The sequence below is a fragment of the Haemaphysalis longicornis genome, unplaced genomic scaffold (assembly GCF_048455015.1).
Source record: "Haemaphysalis longicornis isolate Haplotype H1 unplaced genomic scaffold, Haemaphysalis longicornis Haplotype H1 scaffold_1, whole genome shotgun sequence".
Taxonomy (NCBI): Eukaryota; Metazoa; Arthropoda; class Arachnida; order Ixodida; family Ixodidae; genus Haemaphysalis; species Haemaphysalis longicornis.
In genome coordinates, this window is record NW_027526203.1 from 167378550 (window position 1) to 167398898 (window position 20349).

Sequence of the window (20349 nt, forward strand, 5' to 3'; positions counted from 1 at the left end):
TACTATGAAACACCTAATCTTTCGAATAAAACAAACTTTTGTTTTCTCTTCATGGCTCCTTTAAGCAGAGACCTTAATGTCTTCGAGCGTTTTTTTTTTCTTCTTTTCTTTTCTTTTTTCTTTTTACATCCTCCGCCGCCATTACCCTTATTTTGATATGCTGTTCTGCGCTGGCCTGACTTCCACTGACTTTCAACTTCCTGGCCTGACTTTCAACTTCCACTTTACTTCACTTTCTTGGCTTAGTGAAAGCCACCATCACAGCCTGCATCCCCGTGTATGTGTTATTCAATGCTTTATTTATGTGCACATCATTGGCAGCATGGCAAAAAAAAAAGAGAAGAAACAAACAAACTGCGGCAAAATCATTCCGGATTGTGCTAGTCGCATACAGCCCAGCGTGAATGACGGGCAGCCCTGTTGCTCCGTTGCAGCATGTGCAAAGTGTTTGACAAAACATTGCACTTGCAGTGTGCAGCGGCAGTGCAACGACTGTGTAATGCTGGCTTTCCGGAACACACCCTGGACTCCATTGCTGGGAACCACACTGAAGTGAATTTGTCAAGCTCCTGTTTTGCTTGCACTGCGTAGACTGGCTCAAATAAGCGCACTTTACGTCGTTTATTCGGTCGATGAGGCAGTATTTGTTTTATAAAGCCCGAAAGAAGAAAAACGCGGTTTGCAGCAGCTGCATTACCTAAAGCAGTGATGTCAATACAAGGTGCTATGTGATTGGACGACGTCCAAGATTAGAATTCGAACCAGTTTCGGTGTCGGTTCTGTGCAACAGCATGCTTGGCGTCCAGCGTTATCATTGGCTCGGCATTCTCGATATCTCAGTAATCGGCATACCGCGCTTCTGCCATGTTGTCGGCTGTAAAATGCGTGAGGTAAGCCTACCAGCACGGCTTGGAATCGTAGCAATCACTAGCCGAGGTGCATGCAGTGGAAGAACTCCCTCCACATCACCGCAGACGCTCAGATGCGATGCGCTTTACCCCCATCTTTGGAGCTTGCCTGGCTTGTGCCTGTATCGTAAGACGCGTGTTCGCACCAGGCCAAGGGTCGGCTGATTCGGGACTGTGCCCGCAAGCAGTTGGTGCTTATGGCAACATCACGCCAGCGCATCAGTCTGAGTCTGCACGCGTTCTGCGAACTCGCTCGTGGAGCAATGAACGTTACAGCGCAAAAATGGTGGATTCAGTATAGAAAACGTTGCCCGAAAACAAATAAATCAACTTAAAAAAAAAAACGTACTATCGGGGGTTCGAACTTGCGAATTGCAGGACAATATAATACCTAGTTCTCCAGACCACTCGGCTATAGCACTGCCAGGAGCAGAAATACAAAGTATATAACGTGTAGCCAGTTTACATTTTTATTTAGTTTTAGCATTTCAAGCAGCTTAGATGACTATTTCTTGAATAGCGCTCGTTCAGTAAGCATCCCCCAAATTCCCACAATATCTTGTTTCTAGTGACTGCATTCCTTAGGTGGAAAAGTGTTCGCAGATGTGTGGTCGTGTGCTAGTTCACCCAGCGCAAAAGTGCTTCCCGCACTTTGGTTTTACGCGGTACGATAAAAGTTTCGGTGGAATTTAAGTCCTTTGTACCTATATTATCTTCGCTTACTCTTCTCCCGCTTTCAGTTGGCCTTAGATTTTTCTACTTTTCAGCGAAGCGTCGCATGTGCACTTGTGTGGAGTGACTTGGACTTAAAGCTTGGTACAGTCTATAAACTAACAAACTAAAGGCATATTTTTCCACGCACAAGCATGTCATGGCTTAGTTTCAAGTGAGCGAACGAATTGCCGCTACCCTGCGGTGGCCGGCTGACTAAACGTTGGGCTGACTGATTCTGTCGGAGGGTCGGCGAGCCATGTAGTAGCACAGTCAAGTCAAGCCATCTTGTTTTGACGTCATACGAAACATCGTAGGAAGTCGGCAAGGAGGATGCAGAGAGGAGGACAGCATTTTCGAATTTATTTTTGTACCGAATAAAATCGCATAAATGCAGCGAGAGTGGTCGAAACATGGCCTAGACACTCCAGACTACAATTTGCGCTAATAATTTCACAGTGTTTACAAATCACTTTAGTGTCCCTTTAAAGGAGGTGCAGTCCAGGAACATTGCACCCATTGCGACCGGTGAATAACAGACAACGTCCCTGTGGTGTTCCTGTATGTTGTCCTGTATGTTGTCACCAGTTGTCACACACCCTCAAAAGGGCAGCTTCAAAATGTAGTGCCACCGTTGCCGCCGTCTTCTTTTTTTTTTTTTTTTTCTGTCAAGCCAGTTGTTGCAAATATGCAACATCGTGATCAAGGACTGGAACAAAGCACGTTGCCAGAAAAAGCATGCAATCCGGTTTATTAACTGCAAGTTTGGCGTGGTATACAAGATACCACTATCTTGCAGCAGATGCTACTTTGGCCAAATAGGCCAGTGCATAAATGACCGACTGAGAGACCACCGAGCAGTAGTACATACAGTTGCGTGGACCGGGCATCTGGCTGATCACTGACACCGCTGCACATGTACGCCAGAGTTTGAAAGGACACTCGTCCTGCGCAGCGTCCATGCGCGAAGAGATAGAGAAATATTCAAAGCGTACAAAATTAACAATGAGGCTGAAAGATGTGTAAGCACGCCTTCACTGGCTTTATCGACAAAGGGACTCGCTTATCTAAAAGGGGCCATGAAGACAAAATACAAGGTTGGTTCAATAAAAAAAGTGCTTGTCCCAAAACAATGACACCAATTTTATCACAAACTTCAAAGAATTAAAAAGACATTAATAAAAGCAGATGAAGTAGTGGTGACTCCCTAACCACTTTTCGGCTGTTTCTCTATGGCTTCGTAGAATCTTGTTTGTGTGATTGGCAGCCGCCGACCTAACCCACCGCCAAGAAACAGGACTGGGCAATTGTAGCGGGGCCTCCAGTTCCATTTGATTGTTTCTTTTGAATGCTAACAGGCAGTTAATGCACTGATAATTTTTTTATTGCTAGCCCCTATTACATCACTGCAAAGCAAAATTTGAAAGTTTTTCTATATTCCTTGCATTTTTACGGTTTAAAAAGCATCTTTGTGGCTGGAACGGAACTGAGTGAGTTACCAAAGACAAGTTCCTTCAAATTGAACAAAGTTGTAGTTGATCTTCATGGCTCCTTAAAGGGACACTGAAGTGATTTGTAAACATTGCGGGATTACGACGAGCGCAAATTGTAGTCTGGAGTGTGTAGGCCATGTTTTGACCGCTCTCACTGCATTTACGCGACATTGTTCACCAGAAAAATCATTTCGAAAATGCTGTCCTCCTCTCTGCATCCTTGCCCAATTTCGGTGGCGTTTTGTATGACGTCAGAAAAAAATGGCTTGGCTTGACTGCACTACTGCATGGTTCGCCGACCTTCTGACAGAGTCAGTCGGCCCAGCGTTTAGTCCACTGGCCGCCGACGGGTCGTCGCAATTTGTTTGCTCAGTTGAAACTAAGCCACGACACGTTTGTGAATGGAAGAATGTGCCTTTCTTTAGTGTGCTAGTTTGTACACTGTATCAAGCTCCAAGTCCAGGCCACTCCATACAAGTGCTGCGCCTGACTGGTACGCTAGTAGGAAAATCTCAGGGCAATTGAAGGCGGGAGAAGAGTCAGCGAAGTCAATATAGGTACTAAGGAAATAAAATCAACCGAAACTTTTACCATACAGCGTAAAACTAGGGTGCAGGAAGAACTTTTTTGCACTGGGTCACACAGCGGTCAGCAGCACAACCACATATCTGCGAACGCTTGTCCGTCTAAGAAATGCAGTGGCTAGACATGAGGTATTGTGGAAATTTGGGGGGTGCTTACTGCACGAGCGCTATACAACAAATAGTCATCTAAGCTGCTTGAAATGCTAAAACTAAATAAAAATGTAAACTAGTTTATGCAGTCAAATTTCGTTACTAACCCCACATGGAGGAATTCCTCAAATTTATGAACATTTTCAAAATCCCCGTCAGATTGCCTATATTTTTCAATGTAAAATATTACAGAACTACGAATTTCAATATAGCGCACAATACCGTGCGTAATTTATTTTCTCCTTTATATTCGATTAACATCAGTATTACAAATTCGAGTAAAGTAACAGCGCCGCAACTCTCGCGTGAAACTGAAACCACCGTTTCTGTGTGTGTTCCCCCAAGTGGAGCAGCTGTCATCATCACCATGTTGATTGCCAATTGCTAGTGCCACCACAATGCTGTAGTTTAATGTGCAGTAGCCTAGCTAGTCTAGCCTCCTTTGCCCCTTTTCTATCTCGTTGCTTTGGGTGTCAGTCGGTGGCCGGTTGGTGGGTTCGGTTGTTTTTCACGCTATTCACGTGTGCAGGCTGGTATTTCTTTGTTGTAAGTGATCTTGCTGCGGAGCTTGAGCGAGATACAATGATTAATACAGATAGCGACAGAGCCAAGAAGCGAAAGCACTCATTGTCTGAATGCCAACGAGGACAACTGTGGGTCACAGAACACAGGAAAAGATGAGATAGTGTTAAACATTGATGTTTTAGTGCACATGAAAAAAGTCCACACTTTAATCACTCGGTGCAATGATGCACCTGATCAGGTATTTTGCAGAGTGAAATTCGTTGTGCGTGCTGCACTCGGCAGAAGAAAATAACCGATTTCTTCAAATAAGGCAGCTTTAAAGTTGATGCAGTATTCTTTTTTGACAGTTTGCTTGTCTGCACACGCGTCTACGGCCAAGGTACGTCATTTTTATTCCTAGGTTTGAGCACTGGCTTATAACCGCAAGTATTTCATTACAACGATATTTCAAAATAACGAATGATTTTGAGCGATCCCGCATGATTCGTTATAACAAGATTTGACTGCGCGTTATTATATTTTCAACTCCGTCAGTGCTGGCTCGTGGCCGAGTGGTCTGGAGTGCTAGGTATGTTATTTTGCAAGTCACAAGTTCGAATCCCCAATAGTACATTTTTATTTGTAAGTTGATTTTGTCTTTTTCGGCCGATGTTTTCTTGCTGAATTCACCATTTTTGCGCTGTAACATTCATTGCCCCACGAACTAGTCCGCAGAACTCGCACAGCCTGGCACTGGCACGCTAGCGAGTTCTCGTTGGCGTGCTGTTGCCATAAGCACCGACTGCTTGCGGGCAGTGGGCACAGACCAGAATCAGCAGACCCTTGGCCTGGTGCGAACACGCTTTTTACGATACAGGCATGAGTGAGGCAAGCTCCAAAGATGGAGGAACAAGAAAAATCCCCCGTCGCATGCCCCCGCGCGAGGGACACATGTAAATGCAGAGCATAGTGGGGTTGAAGCGCGCGTTGGCACCCCCAAAGTCCCGTTGACGTTGCCCGACGGCTTCCGCGACGGCGGGTTCCGGGACGGCGGCGGCCTCCAGACGACGACGCTTGCTCGCCGCCGCCTCTCGTTGCCGTACGGCCGGGTCCGCGGCCCGACGCTGACGTTTCGAAGCTGTGTCTTGCTCTCGACTCGAAGGGTCCGCTTCTCGACGCTGACGCCTGGCCGCTGCTTCTCGTGCACGCTGCTCGGGATCCGCTTGTCGACGTTGACGCCTGGCCGCGGTTTCGCGTGCACAAAGTTCGGCGTCGGCAGCGCGCTTACAACGTTTGCGCTCGGCGTCGGCAGCCCGCCGTCGACGAAGACGATGGTACAACGTCTTGAACTGGTGCTTCGGCGCTGATGTTGGATTGCGTCAAGGTACTAGTTGAAGGTCTTGCTTCTATCGCTTATCAACTGCGACCGCCGACGAGCGCAAGAGAACACACGAGGAGCAGCGGAGAGCAGGCGAGGAGGAGTGGGGGAGAGGGCGCACCTGGAACGGCTGTTGCGGACGCCGAGGCATGCCAACGCCGACAACGCCGGGTGACATCGTGAGTTAAAGAAATGCTCTGCATTTAAAAGCGCATGTCATTTGAACGTCGGCGGTGACGTGGAGGGTTCATCCACTGCGTGCGCCTCGGCTAGTGATTGTTACGATTCCAAGCCATCCTGGGAAGTTATCTTAGGAATTTTACAGCTGACAACATGGCAGAAACATGGTATGACAATTATTGAGATATTGAGAATGCCCATCCAACGATAACGTCGGATGTCAAGCATGTTGTTTTACAGAACCGAAACCGAAACTTGTTTGAATGCTACTCTTGGACATCGTCCAATCATGTAGCACCTTCACCTGACGTCACTGCGGTAAGTTAAAAAAACCGCGCATAGTAGTTTTTCTTCTTTCAAGCTTTGCTTTATAAATTCAATACCGCCGCATCACCCGGAGAAATGATGAAAAGTGTGTTCATCTGAGCCAGTCTATGCAGTGCAAGCAAAAATGGGAGCTTGACAAATTCACTTCGGTGTCCCTTTAAAAGTGTGCATGCTAATCTATTGTGGACGAAAGCATGTGTTTTTTGAGTCTCAATGAGTTTACTGTTCAATGTTTTGTTTTGTAAAATATAAATTTATGTCCAGTGCCTTCCTTGTCCACATTCTTCTCCTGTGCTATAGTCTTATTTTCGCGCTTGGAAAATATGCATAAGTTGCTGCAGTTTTTCTTCCTAAGCTCACGTGAAAGTTCATGAAGCTGCCATTTATATTTCATTAGGAAATTGTGTTAACCGTAAAAATTGTGAGAATAGGTAGTTATTGCATAATTTAACACCAATACACTTAAGCCCTCATAGCAGAGGTCCCTACGTGAAATGAAAGTTGCCCTGTATAAAAGTTTGTGCATATTAACAACATACATATTAACAATATGTGCTAACTTTATGTGGTGAAAAAATTTAAAACTCATTCAAAAGAGTTTGCATTTTTTATGGCATAAAACAAACATACAGATGCTATTCTGCTGCTTTTATCTTTATTGGTGATGTTATCAAAGCTAAAAGCAGCAGAATAGCTTCTGTATGTTGGTTGTATGCCATAAAAATGCAAACTCTTTTGAATGAGCCTTAAATTTTTCTATACTGAAGCATGCTAGAGGAACTGTAAACTGCAGTTTTCTTATGGTATATCGCTAAATATTTGCTTCAATTTGAAAAGCTTCTATTTGAAACTATTTAGACAGAATCATTATTAGCTTCATGTTTGTTTTGAAAGCAAAAATCACTCAGGTGGAAAGTTGGGTTAGTTGGTAATGAGCGTAATAAGACATGATTACAAGCGAAACCAAAACAGAGACAAGAGGAAGAATACTGGATGGATGACTGGACATTGAATCATTATTCGCGCACCCCTACTAAATTTTCATTTTTACAGTCGCTTAAAACCCCAAATTTTTTAGTCCACAGGCCAGCTGTGCATGGTGTTTTCTTGTGTTGCAATTAAACTAAGGTCCTAGACTTGTCCTAAATAGTCAAATAATGAATTACTTGGGCTAAACTAGATAATGCAGCCACAAATAAAAGTTACAAAAATTCAAATTGGTGTCCCTTTTTACACAGCACGTCTTCTTTGCCAGTCTTCTATCTAGAGAGGCAATGAATTGTATGGGCATGGGTGCCTCGGTATATGTGACGTTTTTACTGACTAGATAGTGAACTGTTTTTTTTTTTACAGAACGGGAGGGCCTTCACATGCTTGTGTGCACCTATTAGCACACTACAGGCTAAAAGTTTCCGGGCTTCTGTTGATGAAAGTGCAAGATTTTTTTCACTCTTGCTGTGCATCCTTCTATACACCTGGATTATTACTCGCAATTCCTAATGCAGGTTACAGCTGGAAGACGATGAGCGCTTGACACAGCTGGTGCAGATGTGTGCTGCGGGCTTGGCCCAGACGCTGGCGGATTCTGGCCACCAGTATGCCATGGCACAAGCTGAGAGCTACCTTAACGCCTCCGCCCAACTCCAAGAAGAGTTCACGGGGGTGTCTCTGGTGAGGCCTCTTGCTTCCTATTGTGTTTCCTTTTAAGGCAAAAGCCTTAAATGGCCTATTAAGCAAAAATGTCAACATCTATTACAGGAATGGTTTCTTCAGAAGCGTTCCATGCCATGAGAATTTCTACAGCGCGAGCTTAACCAATGGCGAGAGGTGGTCCCCTCGGAAGCGTTCCACACTGTGAGCTTGAATTCTGTGGCAGCAAGAGGTGGCCACCAGTACCACAAATGGAGAGAGTGGAAAACTGTACTCAAACGAGCGAATAGCCAAACAGCAGAATCCAACATCGTCATAAACTCTCCCATTACATGAGGGCAAGCATGAGCAGCGACACAACACGCAAGAGACAGATAGAAGCCATTCAACAGCCTTAAGGGCGAACACAAAGCAAGTCATTTCAAGTGGCAAAATTACAAAGCTTTTTGGCAAGCAAGACGTCTCAGGCATTCAACTGGACATTCATGCTTTCGCATTCACAACCCATAAGAAGTACTTAGGTGTCCACAGACTTTCTTTTTTCTCTCTCTCTTTCTCTCCCTATGCACCACCCTTGCTGTGCTCTGTGCCCCTTGTTGTAAGGCACTTGCAGTTGTTATTCCCTCACCAAAAGAACATGTCTTCTCTTAGAGGGCAGGATGGAAAAAGTTGAAATCGTCCATAATTTGAGCACAGCTGCTGTTCCCTTTATTGCCTCCCTCACATTCGTTCCACATGTTTTATGTCACAAGCAACAAAGGTTCCACTGCCCCCGTCCACCTTCGCTTCCCGACATTGCTAATGGCAGACAGGGACACCCTGTGCAAACATTAGAAGCTAGCTACAGACATGAAAAGACCTTGCAGCACTTACCATCGACTAATCGGGATGTATTTTGGGGTAAAGTCTATTGTCCCAGTAATCTCTTCCCGCCAGAATTATAAAAATCCGTTCACTATCACCGAAACTACGTGTGATGAGAAATCACGCATAATCATTCCCTCTGTACTCGACCGCGGACAACGCGACGAAAGCTGCAAGCTCTTTCCTTTTCTCTGCAACGGGAGGGGTCTATTTCTGGTCTAGTGCAACAAAAATGCAGGCATGGCTGCCTGCTCTCAAGCGCGCGCTCAGGCTGGTAGGGCGTTTCTGAAGCAATAAACGTTTGTTTTTGGGTGGTCTATTGAAAAGAAAGTATTGAGTTCGTCACTGGAACTCTGCACGCACTCAAAGCGCAAAAGAAACGCCAAAACTATTTGTAGAAGAGTTTAGTGCACAGTGCCAACTACGGCGGATCGTCACAGGAAATGTGACAAATAAGCCGTGAAGTTGACCAGCAACAGCCAATAGGACAGCCACCGCACAAATAACATAATTTCTACGGTGCCAGTGGTGCATAATCATGGGAAATTGAAAAGAGCGCGGCTGGTTTTTCCGCGTCTTTCACAGTGATTTGCGTGCTCACTGCTTCGCGTGCTCATGTAATATTTGGCTCGGGTATTCCTGGCTGTGGAATATAAACATTGCACAGGTTTATTTGCCCTGCTCAAAGAGTGTTTCAGGATCATTACAGAATAGTCACGTAGCCTCTGGCTTGTTGTGGTCCTTTTGGCCCCACTAGACAGCGATGCGTTTTGGCATGTTCACTCGCTACAAAATGTCGGGTCCAGTGCTTACAGCACAAGCATACTCGCCTCTAAATTGATATCTTTGCAAGGCTCTTGCTTTTCAGTGCGAACATTAGTGCGAACTGGAGCATTTAGGTGGTAATGCGTATTCAGGCAGGTGCATGCGTGAATCATAGAACAGTGAATCATAGATAGAAAATTTTGTTGTTTTACTTTGTTTTGGGAAGAGAGTGGTAGAGGGACTGGACAAGGCCTCTGACTTTGCCTATCATCAAGTAAAGACTATAGTGACGTCAATGCAAGCTATAGCTTGCCCTGACGTCACTATAGCAGTTATTAGGTACTTCTTTTTTAAAGCGTTACATTAAGATCACACAGTTTCAGCATCTGCTCTGACCACTGTGGTCAACGAGTTTTCAGTGCCCCTGCACGAAAAGAAAAATGAAAGAAACAACTGGAAATTTTGGTTTTTAGCTTTGTTTCAATTTTTTATTTCCCCCCCCCCCCTCCCCCCCCTCTTTTCTCGTTGAAGCAATCCTGCATACACTTCTGCTAAGAACTGCTCCCGAAATTTGATGTAAGCTATCCCCACACGTACATAATATGTGCAGTTCCTGTTTTCCGAATCTCAATTTCTGTTTGGGAGCCTTCTCTTGCCAGGAGTCTAAATGCGTCTTGTGTTATCCCTTTTATTCCCCCCTCCTCCTTGCCTCCAGATTACGCAGATGAAAACTCTGGCTGAAGCTCCCAGCCTAAAGTTTTTGCTGCCACAACTGAGGGCCCTGGCTGATGCATTGCTGAAAAAGGATTCCATTAGGTGAGAGCTGCAGAGCTGGTTTTCAAGCTGCTCTAATCACCTGAAAGGTTGGCTGTCACTGGCAGGGGCAGATTTGGTAATGTTTTTATAAATTGAATGTGTAAATACAGTCAAACCTGGTTATATCGAACTCGCAGAAAAACACCTGTCAGTTCAATATAGGGGATAATTTGATATTAGCAGGCTAAGGAATTGGACATCATAAAAGCACATTGCATTTTTAAAACACTTTATTGGGGAAACTGCCTTACTTTCGCACGAAATAGTCTTGTATCTACTACTTGAACAACCTTGCTGCCCGAGACAGTGCGCACTTCGCCACATTGTCAGAGCAGCTGAGGCCGCAACCTTTCACATTTGCAAAAAAGCTCCGGACTAGTGCAAGTGCACCAGTCACTTCGGAGGTTGTGGGCAAAGGATCGTCGTTGCTTTCCTCGTTGCGCCCGCTTTCACTTACGCTGAGGACGATGTCGACAATGTAGTCTTCCAAGCTATGAAAACTACACTATCACTATCACTACACTATCGTGACACTATCATCCGCACTGTCAAGCTCACCGACCGTTGACCTGGCAATGGCGTCCGGAAATTCCGACAGTTCGCTCCACACTTCGGCAACACCGGCGGTGGCTTCATTGCACTCCTCATGATTTTCAGTCATCACCGATGTGCACAAGCCAGCAGGTTTGAAGCAGTTTCCAGTGGTTTTTTTGGTAACATCTGCCCAGAACCTGCTTCGACAAGGTGTTCTCGGGAATCTCGTGACTGACGGGGATGTCCAACTTATCACCAAGTTCGGCTCGAGTTACGATTGCCAGCTTCACGGCAAAAGGCAAATTTTGCCACTTCACGCTAGCCAATGCAGCTACACTTCCAAAAAAAGCCCAAAAAGCGCGAATGACGCAAACACAATGAACAAAAAAAAAAAAGCATGGCGGGTGGGCCGGGATCATTTTTTGCAAGGAGGGTGTCGACAGCTCGCCCAACACGGCACGATGGGCTAGTCACGATAAGGAGAGCGAGGTGAGGGAGGGGAAAGAGCTGCCCGTTGCCCATAAGCGGCCGGGCTAAACCACTTTGAGGGCTGTGCCAGCGGAATTTCTCCTCCGCCCCGAGGGAAAGCCAACTTGGGAGGGGGTGGCACTTCTGCAGCATTTGGAGTTCGATATATCGGTTGTCGCTGGTATTTTTGTTCGATATAAGCATAGTTTTTGCAATATATTCTCATTGTAAATGTACTGTGTCCAGAAATAGTTTCATATGAAGGATAATTGAATGTAAACGGGTTCAATACATTTAGGTTCGACTGTAGTACATAGGTATTCACGCAATATGCCATATTCAAGCAATATGCCAATGTACAGATTTTTCTGTGGTCACATGCATTTCACAGCTCATAACTGTCAACATGACATGTGGTTACCTGTTCAAAAAAAATAGTCTAAACAGCTGGCCTGTTTTTGCCTTAACTTTGCTCAGCAATTAGATTCTGTGGTCAATTGTTAATTTAGTCTCAGTAATATGATTGGTGTTGTAGAAATTCGCAATGTTTCTCTGGCTATGTAATGTGGGTAAGATTTCTTTTGTACAGTGGATAATGTGTTAAGCAGTGAGTGACAGGGCTAGTACTGGCTGCAGCCAAGTGCAGTGATTCAAGCTGACACCCCTGAGAGCCTTTTGCCACCCAACTTGTGCCCTACCATTAAGTTTTGGGACTGCCCAGCATTGGGGAGAAGTGGCGTGAAGACAGCTTGGTTTCAATGTGTGTCATTAGTGTAGCGTCGTATTCAGTACGTGAACTTAGCCTGTGTAAAACTGTGGGCAAATTTTATGCCAGTGATATCCTGCAAGCAGAAAGGGTTGTCACTGAAAGAGGAGCCAAAAGTCATGGGAAAGCTGAAAAATTCCAAAAAGCAAGCGCACAGACCTAGAAATCAAATTTTGCAATTTTCTTATCCCCTGCCAGCCTCTTCTCGTCTGTGTAACTAATGCGATTCCTCCCCCCATTCCTTGTAATTAGAGAAAGGCTGCCCAAAGCCCTGTTATACGAGAATACGTGCTCCTCCAGTTGTTTTTAAAGAGCTGCACATCATCCTTGTGTAATTCTAGTCACACAGTAAATTGATTTTGTTTGTGTTGCTTGTTGCTTGATGTTGTGGAAACTGTTCAGATGGGAGGGAAAAGAACAGCAATCATCATATGGCCTTCTTACAATTTGAAGGCCAAGTGGGTGAGGGGTGAGACTACTGGAGCACTGATGAATTATTTTTCTTACTCCTGCAGACTTGAGAGCTCTGGGATTCTCTGAGACGTGAGATTCTCTGGGATGGTAGCTTGTAGATTTAGTCTGCTTGCATGCAGCGCACACCACACTTTTCCCCTGTCTCTGTGGTTCCAGGTGTTCCCTGAATGCCAGCCCAACTGGACTGTCCGCTGCCGAGAGCTCGCTGGATGGCCTTCTCTCTGCTATTCCAGGCGCGTGTTCAGTGCAGTGCCCCGAATACGTTGCTGTGAGTGCTGTTTGCAGCTTTGTTCACCTGTGTGCAGCAGTTGTCTCACCTCCAACGCAGCAAAGGGGAGGCTGATGTCTCTCTCCAACCTTGGAAGGACTTGTTGCTTACTGTCAGCCAATGAATCATCATCAACTTTCCTAGGTTCATGATGACCCACAGTAGGGAAGGAAATACCTAGGATCGTGGCCAGTAAAATCTTTTGACTATCGGCGATTTGGAGATCTGAAGGTTTGAAGCTACAGGAGACTTTCACCTCAGCCAAATGTATTCTGAATGTGTTGTAGGTGTCGCTAAGGCAGCAGGGAAACGATTAGTAGCACTGTGAAATCAATTTTATACAGTGGAATTTCGGTGATACGAATTCGGTTGATACGAATTTCGTTGTGATACGAATTTTTAAAATTCCCCGGCGAAAATGCATTGTATGCAATGTAAAAAAATTCGGATGATCCGTACGCATTTATCACCTGGTGCGGGTGATACGAACACGGGAGCCGCGAGCAGACGGCTGCGGCGTGGACGGGAGGCGGGAGTGTTGGTGTGGCTGTGCGGCCTTGGTTGCGCGCGGGCACAAAAGCATGGAGCGTGAACCGCATGGGGCGTTTTCTGCTCGCGAAAACCCGCCGCGCACGCCACAGGCGCGCTGACCCTGCCGCGTAACCACCTGCACGCGCCGCGGCCGGCGGCGGCTTCGGCCGCGAAGCTCGAGCTACCGCTTCTAAGCGCTCTCTAAAATATCGCTCAAGGCACGCACGAAGTTGCTTGTGCGGTAAAGGAGCTTATAATGTAGGTGAAAACGGTACTATAACACACCATCCGCGCCGGTAGTGAAAGCGCCCATTCAATATCTGCTGGGGTGTTAGGCCTAAACATCTCCGGCGGGGCCACCGGGCTGTGCGGAGCGTTTTCAAACTGCCGCCACGAAGAGCGCACCTCGCCATTGGCGCAAGTCGGCAGGCTCCTCCCACTGCCGCGCGCGTCGGGCGTCATTTTCCGAGCGAGGTAGCATCTGTCGCGGGGGCGAAATCGTCAACGCGGGCGTGAAAATAATGCGCGCGCAACGCCGACGCGCACGAATCGCATGCGGTTCGCGTGCGCACGTCGCGTCGAAGGTGAGCACGCGTTCTTTTGACTCCCGCGTAGACGATTCGGGCCGGCACCCCGGCGCCAGCCTCTGCTGGGGTGGTACCTCTGCCCACGGCCGGGCTAGAGCGGCCGCGTGCGCACGTTGGTATCGACACAGCGCGCGTCGCCGTCCTACCTCGGCCGTGCTCAGCCTTGGTTGCCGCCAACGTTGCCGCGAACGGCAGTGGGAAGAGCCTCATGAGTCATGACTTGCGCCAATGGGGAGACGTGTGCCTCATGGCGGCAATTTCGAAGCGCTCGCAGCAGCTGGCTGGGCCACCTCCGCGGCGCATATTTGGCGTGGATGATATTTTATAGCGCAGTTTTCTCCCACTTTATGAGCTCTCCCCGCATGAGCAATTTAGTTTACACCTTGAGCTGCGTTTTAACAGAAGGTTACAAGCGGTTGCTGAAGCTACTTGCACCTCTTCACGGCAACAGCCGACGCCATGTTGCCGCCGCGTGTCACATGCGCGGCACTATGCCATTTTTTCTCGTTTTCTGATGATACGAATTTTCGGGTGATACGAATATTTTTGCGGTCCCTTGAGATTCGTATGACCGAGATTCCACTGTACATTGAAAATAGGGATGTGGCAAACGACGGTGCACTCGCCAACGTAGCGTGCAAACAGCCGTGAAGCGGAAGTGACACCCCAGCTGGCCCCGTCCACTTGCCAGCTAGGTGACCAGAGAACCAGCTGAGCTCGGCACTGTGCTTTTTTTTCCCAACACCCTCTAGGAAGTTTGGCATTTCCCAATGCAGCACGCTTCATCCGAGCGACTGGCTGGCCAACGCTGACCTGGCTTGCTAGTGCCGCTTGCCCGGCCAGCTATGACGTTGCTTCCACATGGCTGTAGTGGTCGCCCTTTGATATTAGTCGTGGCTTCAAAACGGCTGGCGGCTTCAAAACGGCTGATTCTTACTGATTGTTAGCAGCACGCTGGTGCATATTTCAGGCATAGAATTACGTAACTTCCAGTTGTTTGAGCCACACTGCTAAAATAGCACTTTCAATAGGTCTAAATTATTGGTGTGGTGTGCTTTTAACGCGAAGTACTTGCAGGTAAGCACTGTTGTAGTGATTGCCTTGTTTCTTTCTTAGTCCTGCCCATTTTGTATTATGTAGATTGTGGGCGCACACGCACCTGGCAGGCACATCTCAAATGTATGGATTTGTTTATCTAGCCTCAGATTTGTTCATCCACTCACGTTTTTATCAGACCTGTTTGGCCAGAGCACACTGTATATACTAGTGAGCTTGAGACATTTTGCCTTGGTTCATAATAGTACAGCACGACCACATGAATACGTTTCCCAGAACACAAAATACTGATGGTGTAGGAAAAAACAGGTCATCCAAGCATATACTGCAGTATAGAACTTGCAGCGGGACAGGGTCTTCACGACATAGCTGCTGGAAAAATGCTTGAACACCGAATCCATCACTGGGGCTCCACTGTTGTTGGTAGTTTTTGTGCAAGTAGTCCTTGTAATGTTGAAGGCATTAGTGGTATATTTGTGAAAGAATTTGAGAGTCCATGTGTCTATGAGTTTGCGTGTGCCTTCACCCCTAATGAGTGCCTAGATTGGTATTTTCAGGATGCAAACAGGTCCTCAAAGTTGAAAGCACAATTTGCAAGGGCCTTGGAAGTTCTGGAATTTTTTCTTCTCCTTGAAAACCCTTGAATTCTTTGGGCAATAAAAAGAAGGCCCAATTTTACAACCTGCTTTTCATGGCTTATCAGAATGGTCCTGCACTCTTCCCTCAAAAAAAAATAAAATGCTTTTACAATTCAAAGTCAACTCTGGAGCACATTTGTGCAGCGCAAATGAACCTACGCGACGTTTAGGTTGCACTGCCAGGAATACCTGAGCCAAATACTACACGTGCACGTGAAGTGGTAAGCGCACAAATCGCTGTGAAAGACGCGTAAAAACCAACCGCACTCTCTTCAGTTCTCCGCATTACGCACCCCTGGCTTGGCCTAACTGGCGTCATTTGGACCATTGCTGTCCTATTGGCTGTCGCTGGTCAACGTTGCGTCTCCTTCCTCGCATTTCCTGTGACTCTCCACCATCGTCTGCACAGTTTTGCCATTTCTTTTGTGTATTGAGTGCGCACGGAGTTTGAGTGACGAACTCGGTACTCCCCTTTCAACGAGACCACTCGACAACAAACGTTTATTTTTTCAAAAATGCCCTACCAGCCTGAGCTCGCACTTGCGAGCAGGCAGCCATGCCTGCCTTTTTGTGGCACCGGACCGGAAATAGACCCCTCCTTGTTGCGGAGAAAAGGAGAAAACTCCCCGGCATGTGATATATCGAAGGCCGCCGGAGAGAACGCTGCGAGCCGCCCCCCTCTCTAGGAGGGAGCGCGCAGCTTTCATCGCGTTGTCCATGGTCAAGTTGAGAGGGAACGATTATGCGAGATTTCTCATCGCGCGTAGTTTCGGTGATAGTGAACAGATTTGCATAATTCTGGTGGAAGGAGGTTGCTGGGACAATAGACTTTACCTCAAAATACATTCTGAGTAGTCGATGGTAAGTGTTGCAGGGTCCCTTTAAGGCCAGAATACATGGAGTGAATATGCGGCGAAAAGTCCACGAACAACGCCCTGTGGCGCCTGCCTGACGCGCGGCGCCGGAAAAAACGTTATCCGCTGCTGACCTAGCTAGGCCAGAAAAGTTTGCCCGGTGGTGAAGTGGCAAACCAAAGAAACCATTCAGGTCTGCCAATTTCCCCTCCATGGCATGTACAGGTTGGCTGGCGGACGGCCACTTTGGAAGCCTTTGAAAGCAAGAGAGTTTAATTGACGTACGCTTGGCTCGCGCCTACTCAAGGTAACAAAAGGGTTTGTAAATGAGAGACCGTTTGAACAAAATGACGTTGCAATGAATGAAGTCCACGCGATTCCAATAACTCAAGCGAGCACGGTCCTGACCCAACTGTCGTGGCTTCTGTCGCCAAGATAGGCATGCACAATAGCTTTTATTAGGTTAAATGAAGGCAATCTGCCTACCTTACTCGTACAGTCGACTCCCATTAATACGAAGTCCATGGGGACCGCAAAAAACATCGAATTAACCGAACCTCCAATTAAGCAAAAAGCTCAAGAACAGCATTGTCATCAGTTCGCAACACGTCTCCCTTCTTGATGTTTTTGAGAATCTGACTTTTTGTCGCCACGTCCAGCGTACGACACAGTTTGCCATGGTAGTTGAGACTTGTTGCGAAAATCAATGCCTGAAGCATCCACCACACAAACTGCTCACACAGTGCTCTGCGCTTAAAAACAGATGCGTACACTGGCGCGAGTCTCAACTGGCCTGCTGCTTTATCAACTGTGCGCTGCCTCAGTTGATGTGGCGCAGAAATAGTGCAGAGCAGGGTTTTGTTTTGACACCTGAAAATTTTGAATTTTATCAAAAAATGATGGTCACCTCGATGCTTTTTGTTCGAAAGAGCCTCCAATTAAACAATATAATGGGTTTTTGCTTCGAATTATCGAGCAGCATCGTCCATTGAATATTGTGTAAAATTGCTGGGACCAGTACATCATTTAAATAACCCAAAATTCCAATTAAGCGACTTGAAATTCTTGTCTTCAAGATTGGCGTGTGAAGAACAAGCGGTATCAGTGCAAGGACCTCTCAAATACGACCAAAACTAGAAGCATCAAGCCGTATGTATTGATGGCCTTGTTCCACATGCTGTATTTTGCAGCAAGACGTCATCAGTTGAAGTGGATGGTATATAAAATGCTGGCTTCATTGTAATAGAGGTTGTTAGTCAAATCTCTCTCTCCCCCCCCCCCCCCCTTTTTTTTTTTTCATTTTCATGCATTTGCTGTTAAACTTCGATGATCCCTCTTCTTTTTACTGCTGGCACTTTTGGAAACTGAGAACAAATATTTCAGCAAAAGAAACGGCCTTGACTCGCGTAGAATTGTCAAACGACGTACACAAGCGGGAAGCTCCTTTATGGGGTCTGTTTACTGAACGCCACCGTTAGTTCTGAGCATAGAGATTCAGTTAGCCACACTGAAAGCAACCCAGCGGTGACACAGTGGCGGGCATCCTGCCGCGGAAGGATTTCCACTGCGTGAACATTGTCGTGAAAGTTCCCTCCTTGTGTTCTGGTCATTATATGACAGCTCGGATGTAGCTGGATACCCCCCCCACCCCATAAGGAAATGGAAAAAATAGTGCTAGTCCCCTTTCTGCATTTGACACTGCTTTCGTCATCGCCTGGTCCTATCAATTAATTTGCGTGTCTTGCCTTTGCTGTGTCCACCGTAGCTATGCTCCACCATCAGTTCAGTATGCTGCACCTCATCTAGAATACGACTGGCGCTTGCACTCCAGGATGAAATACATATGAGCACGAGATAAGCAAGACTGAATGTGAGCACACAGTGCATTTAGCTCCTATGTGGCTTCATTGGAGGATTCCATCATGTTAAGGGTGTGAGTGATGCTGGGTAGAGTCAGCAGCCCCGTCCATCTCCCCCCCCCCCCCCCTTGTCCTCCTCCGGAATCTTAACGGTTCTCACTATCTGAGGTTGTATTAGGAGTATTTGCAGTGCTCAAAAATGTTTGTTACAGCATGACTGGTATAAGGCTGCCTTATATTAAAGAGGGCTAGGCAATATTATATTATTATATTATATGTTATTATATTATTATATTATATTATTATATTAAAGAGGGCTAGGCTAAACTTGTCCTCTGCCTAAGGGTGTAGTTGTAGTAAAGAGATTGGTGCTTGAGATCACTCTTTTAAACAAAATATGCAAGCTTAGTATGTCCACAGAGCAGTAGTAAAACGTTGCTACTTGTGCTGCTCTGCACCCTCGAAAACGCCTTGATAGGGCCTTGAATCCTTGAATTTTTGTCTGTGAATTCTGTATCAACCAATCATCCTGGTCGTCATACCGTTTCTCGTGTTAGAATGGCTACCCCTCAAGAGGAGCAGAATCATTGTTAAGCTCCTTGTGCCACTCGATGGAACACCCCTTGTGGGCATTGTGACTGCACTTCTTGTTCCACATCAGCTCCAATGTGAGATGGTGCACCCTTGTAAGGTGTGCGGTGTGTGTCATTTATCACTTTACGAGGCAAGTCCCTTGTGGAGGTCGTCATCTTACAACCCATTGTGCTGGTGGGGGGCCAGGCTTAGGCCCTCCATAAGAAGTGCAATCACGATCCTGTTGCTGGGAGAAATGTTGAGGCCAGCCAGGGCTTTTCCTGGCCAGTTTCTAGCCTTGGTAGCAGTTGCAGCCTTGCGTAGCCACAGTGGTTAATGAAGAGCAGGGCATCAGCAGGACTGTGCCTGACGTTCCCCCCCCCCCCCCCCTCTTCACTTCGCAGGATTCCGACTTCTATGCCAAGGAGCGCAAAATCCACATGGTGTTTCCATTTGCCGTCAACTACTGCGCCAAGAGCTTCAACGCAGTGCCTTATGTGCACCCCGATTACTCTAGGTGAGAGCGCCTGGCCAAATGGCTGGCCAGAGAGGGATGTGGTGGCTACAGTGAATTAAAGCATGCTCTCTGGACACCGGACATCACTTGCCAATTCTGGATTCCAACAGGCTTTGCATGGTTGGGCACGCAGCATGCTTGCTTTCTCTCCTCAATAGCCAGAGGATCAGCTATACCCTTACTAGCAACATTTTTCGCTCTCCCGTGCTGACTGTGCTAATAAAAATAGCCTTGCCTGGCTTTCTGGACCTTTTTGGTCTCTTCCTGCCATAGAGTTTTATACTAATATATACTAGAGGGAAATCTGGCACCACTGTCTAGGAGAGCCGCGCTTCGGCGAGCGTTCCGTCATGTACTGGGCTGGCACGTTCCACTTGTCCTTGGCATGGCTCATGAACAGGCTGAAAAGTTGTCTCTGGCTGGAAAAAAGCAACGATATTACTGTAGAATGTTCATCAAATTTGTTTTGTTATTACAAAATTGAACCCCCCAAAAACTAATTTGTCGGTGATTATGTAGAAGCTTCACGCACAATGAACAAGAAAAAAAATGTTCCCCTTTTTTGTTGATTTTGGCTTCGAGACAAAAAAGAAGCCATGTGGCCAGCTCAGCGAAGTAGGTGAGGAATGTCGCTAGCGGCAATGGCGCAACCACGGTGGCCCGCGACAACAGATTTCCCTCTAGTATATATTAGTATGAAACTCTATGCTTCCTGCTATGCATATCAGCTTTAACTTGTCATTTGTGCTGTTTTTTTTTTTTTTTTTCATGGCAATTTATAAAGGGCCTATTTGGGAAAGCCCTGTTCAGAGCAGTGGGAGAGATCAGTGAAAGTTTCAGTTTACGGACCCTCCGGTGCCACCTGAGCAGCGCTTTTGTCCCATAAAAACGGCC

At 46.6% G+C, this 20349-nt stretch overlaps 1 protein-coding gene across 2 annotated transcripts in view; it reads left to right on the forward strand.

The window, feature by feature from the left end:
- LOC144139134 (presequence protease, mitochondrial) overlaps nt 1–20349 on the forward strand; it is a 124496-nt gene that overhangs the window by 66316 nt on the left and 37831 nt on the right. For both annotated transcript variants that reach the window (XM_077671589.1, XM_077671593.1), the window contains 4 exons: nt 7741–7906; nt 10230–10330; nt 12729–12840; nt 19343–19455. In XM_077671589.1, the coding sequence (XP_077527715.1) occupies nt 7741–7906; nt 10230–10330; nt 12729–12840; nt 19343–19455 (492 nt within the window). The remainder of the gene's footprint in view (nt 1–7740; nt 7907–10229; nt 10331–12728; nt 12841–19342; nt 19456–20349) is intronic.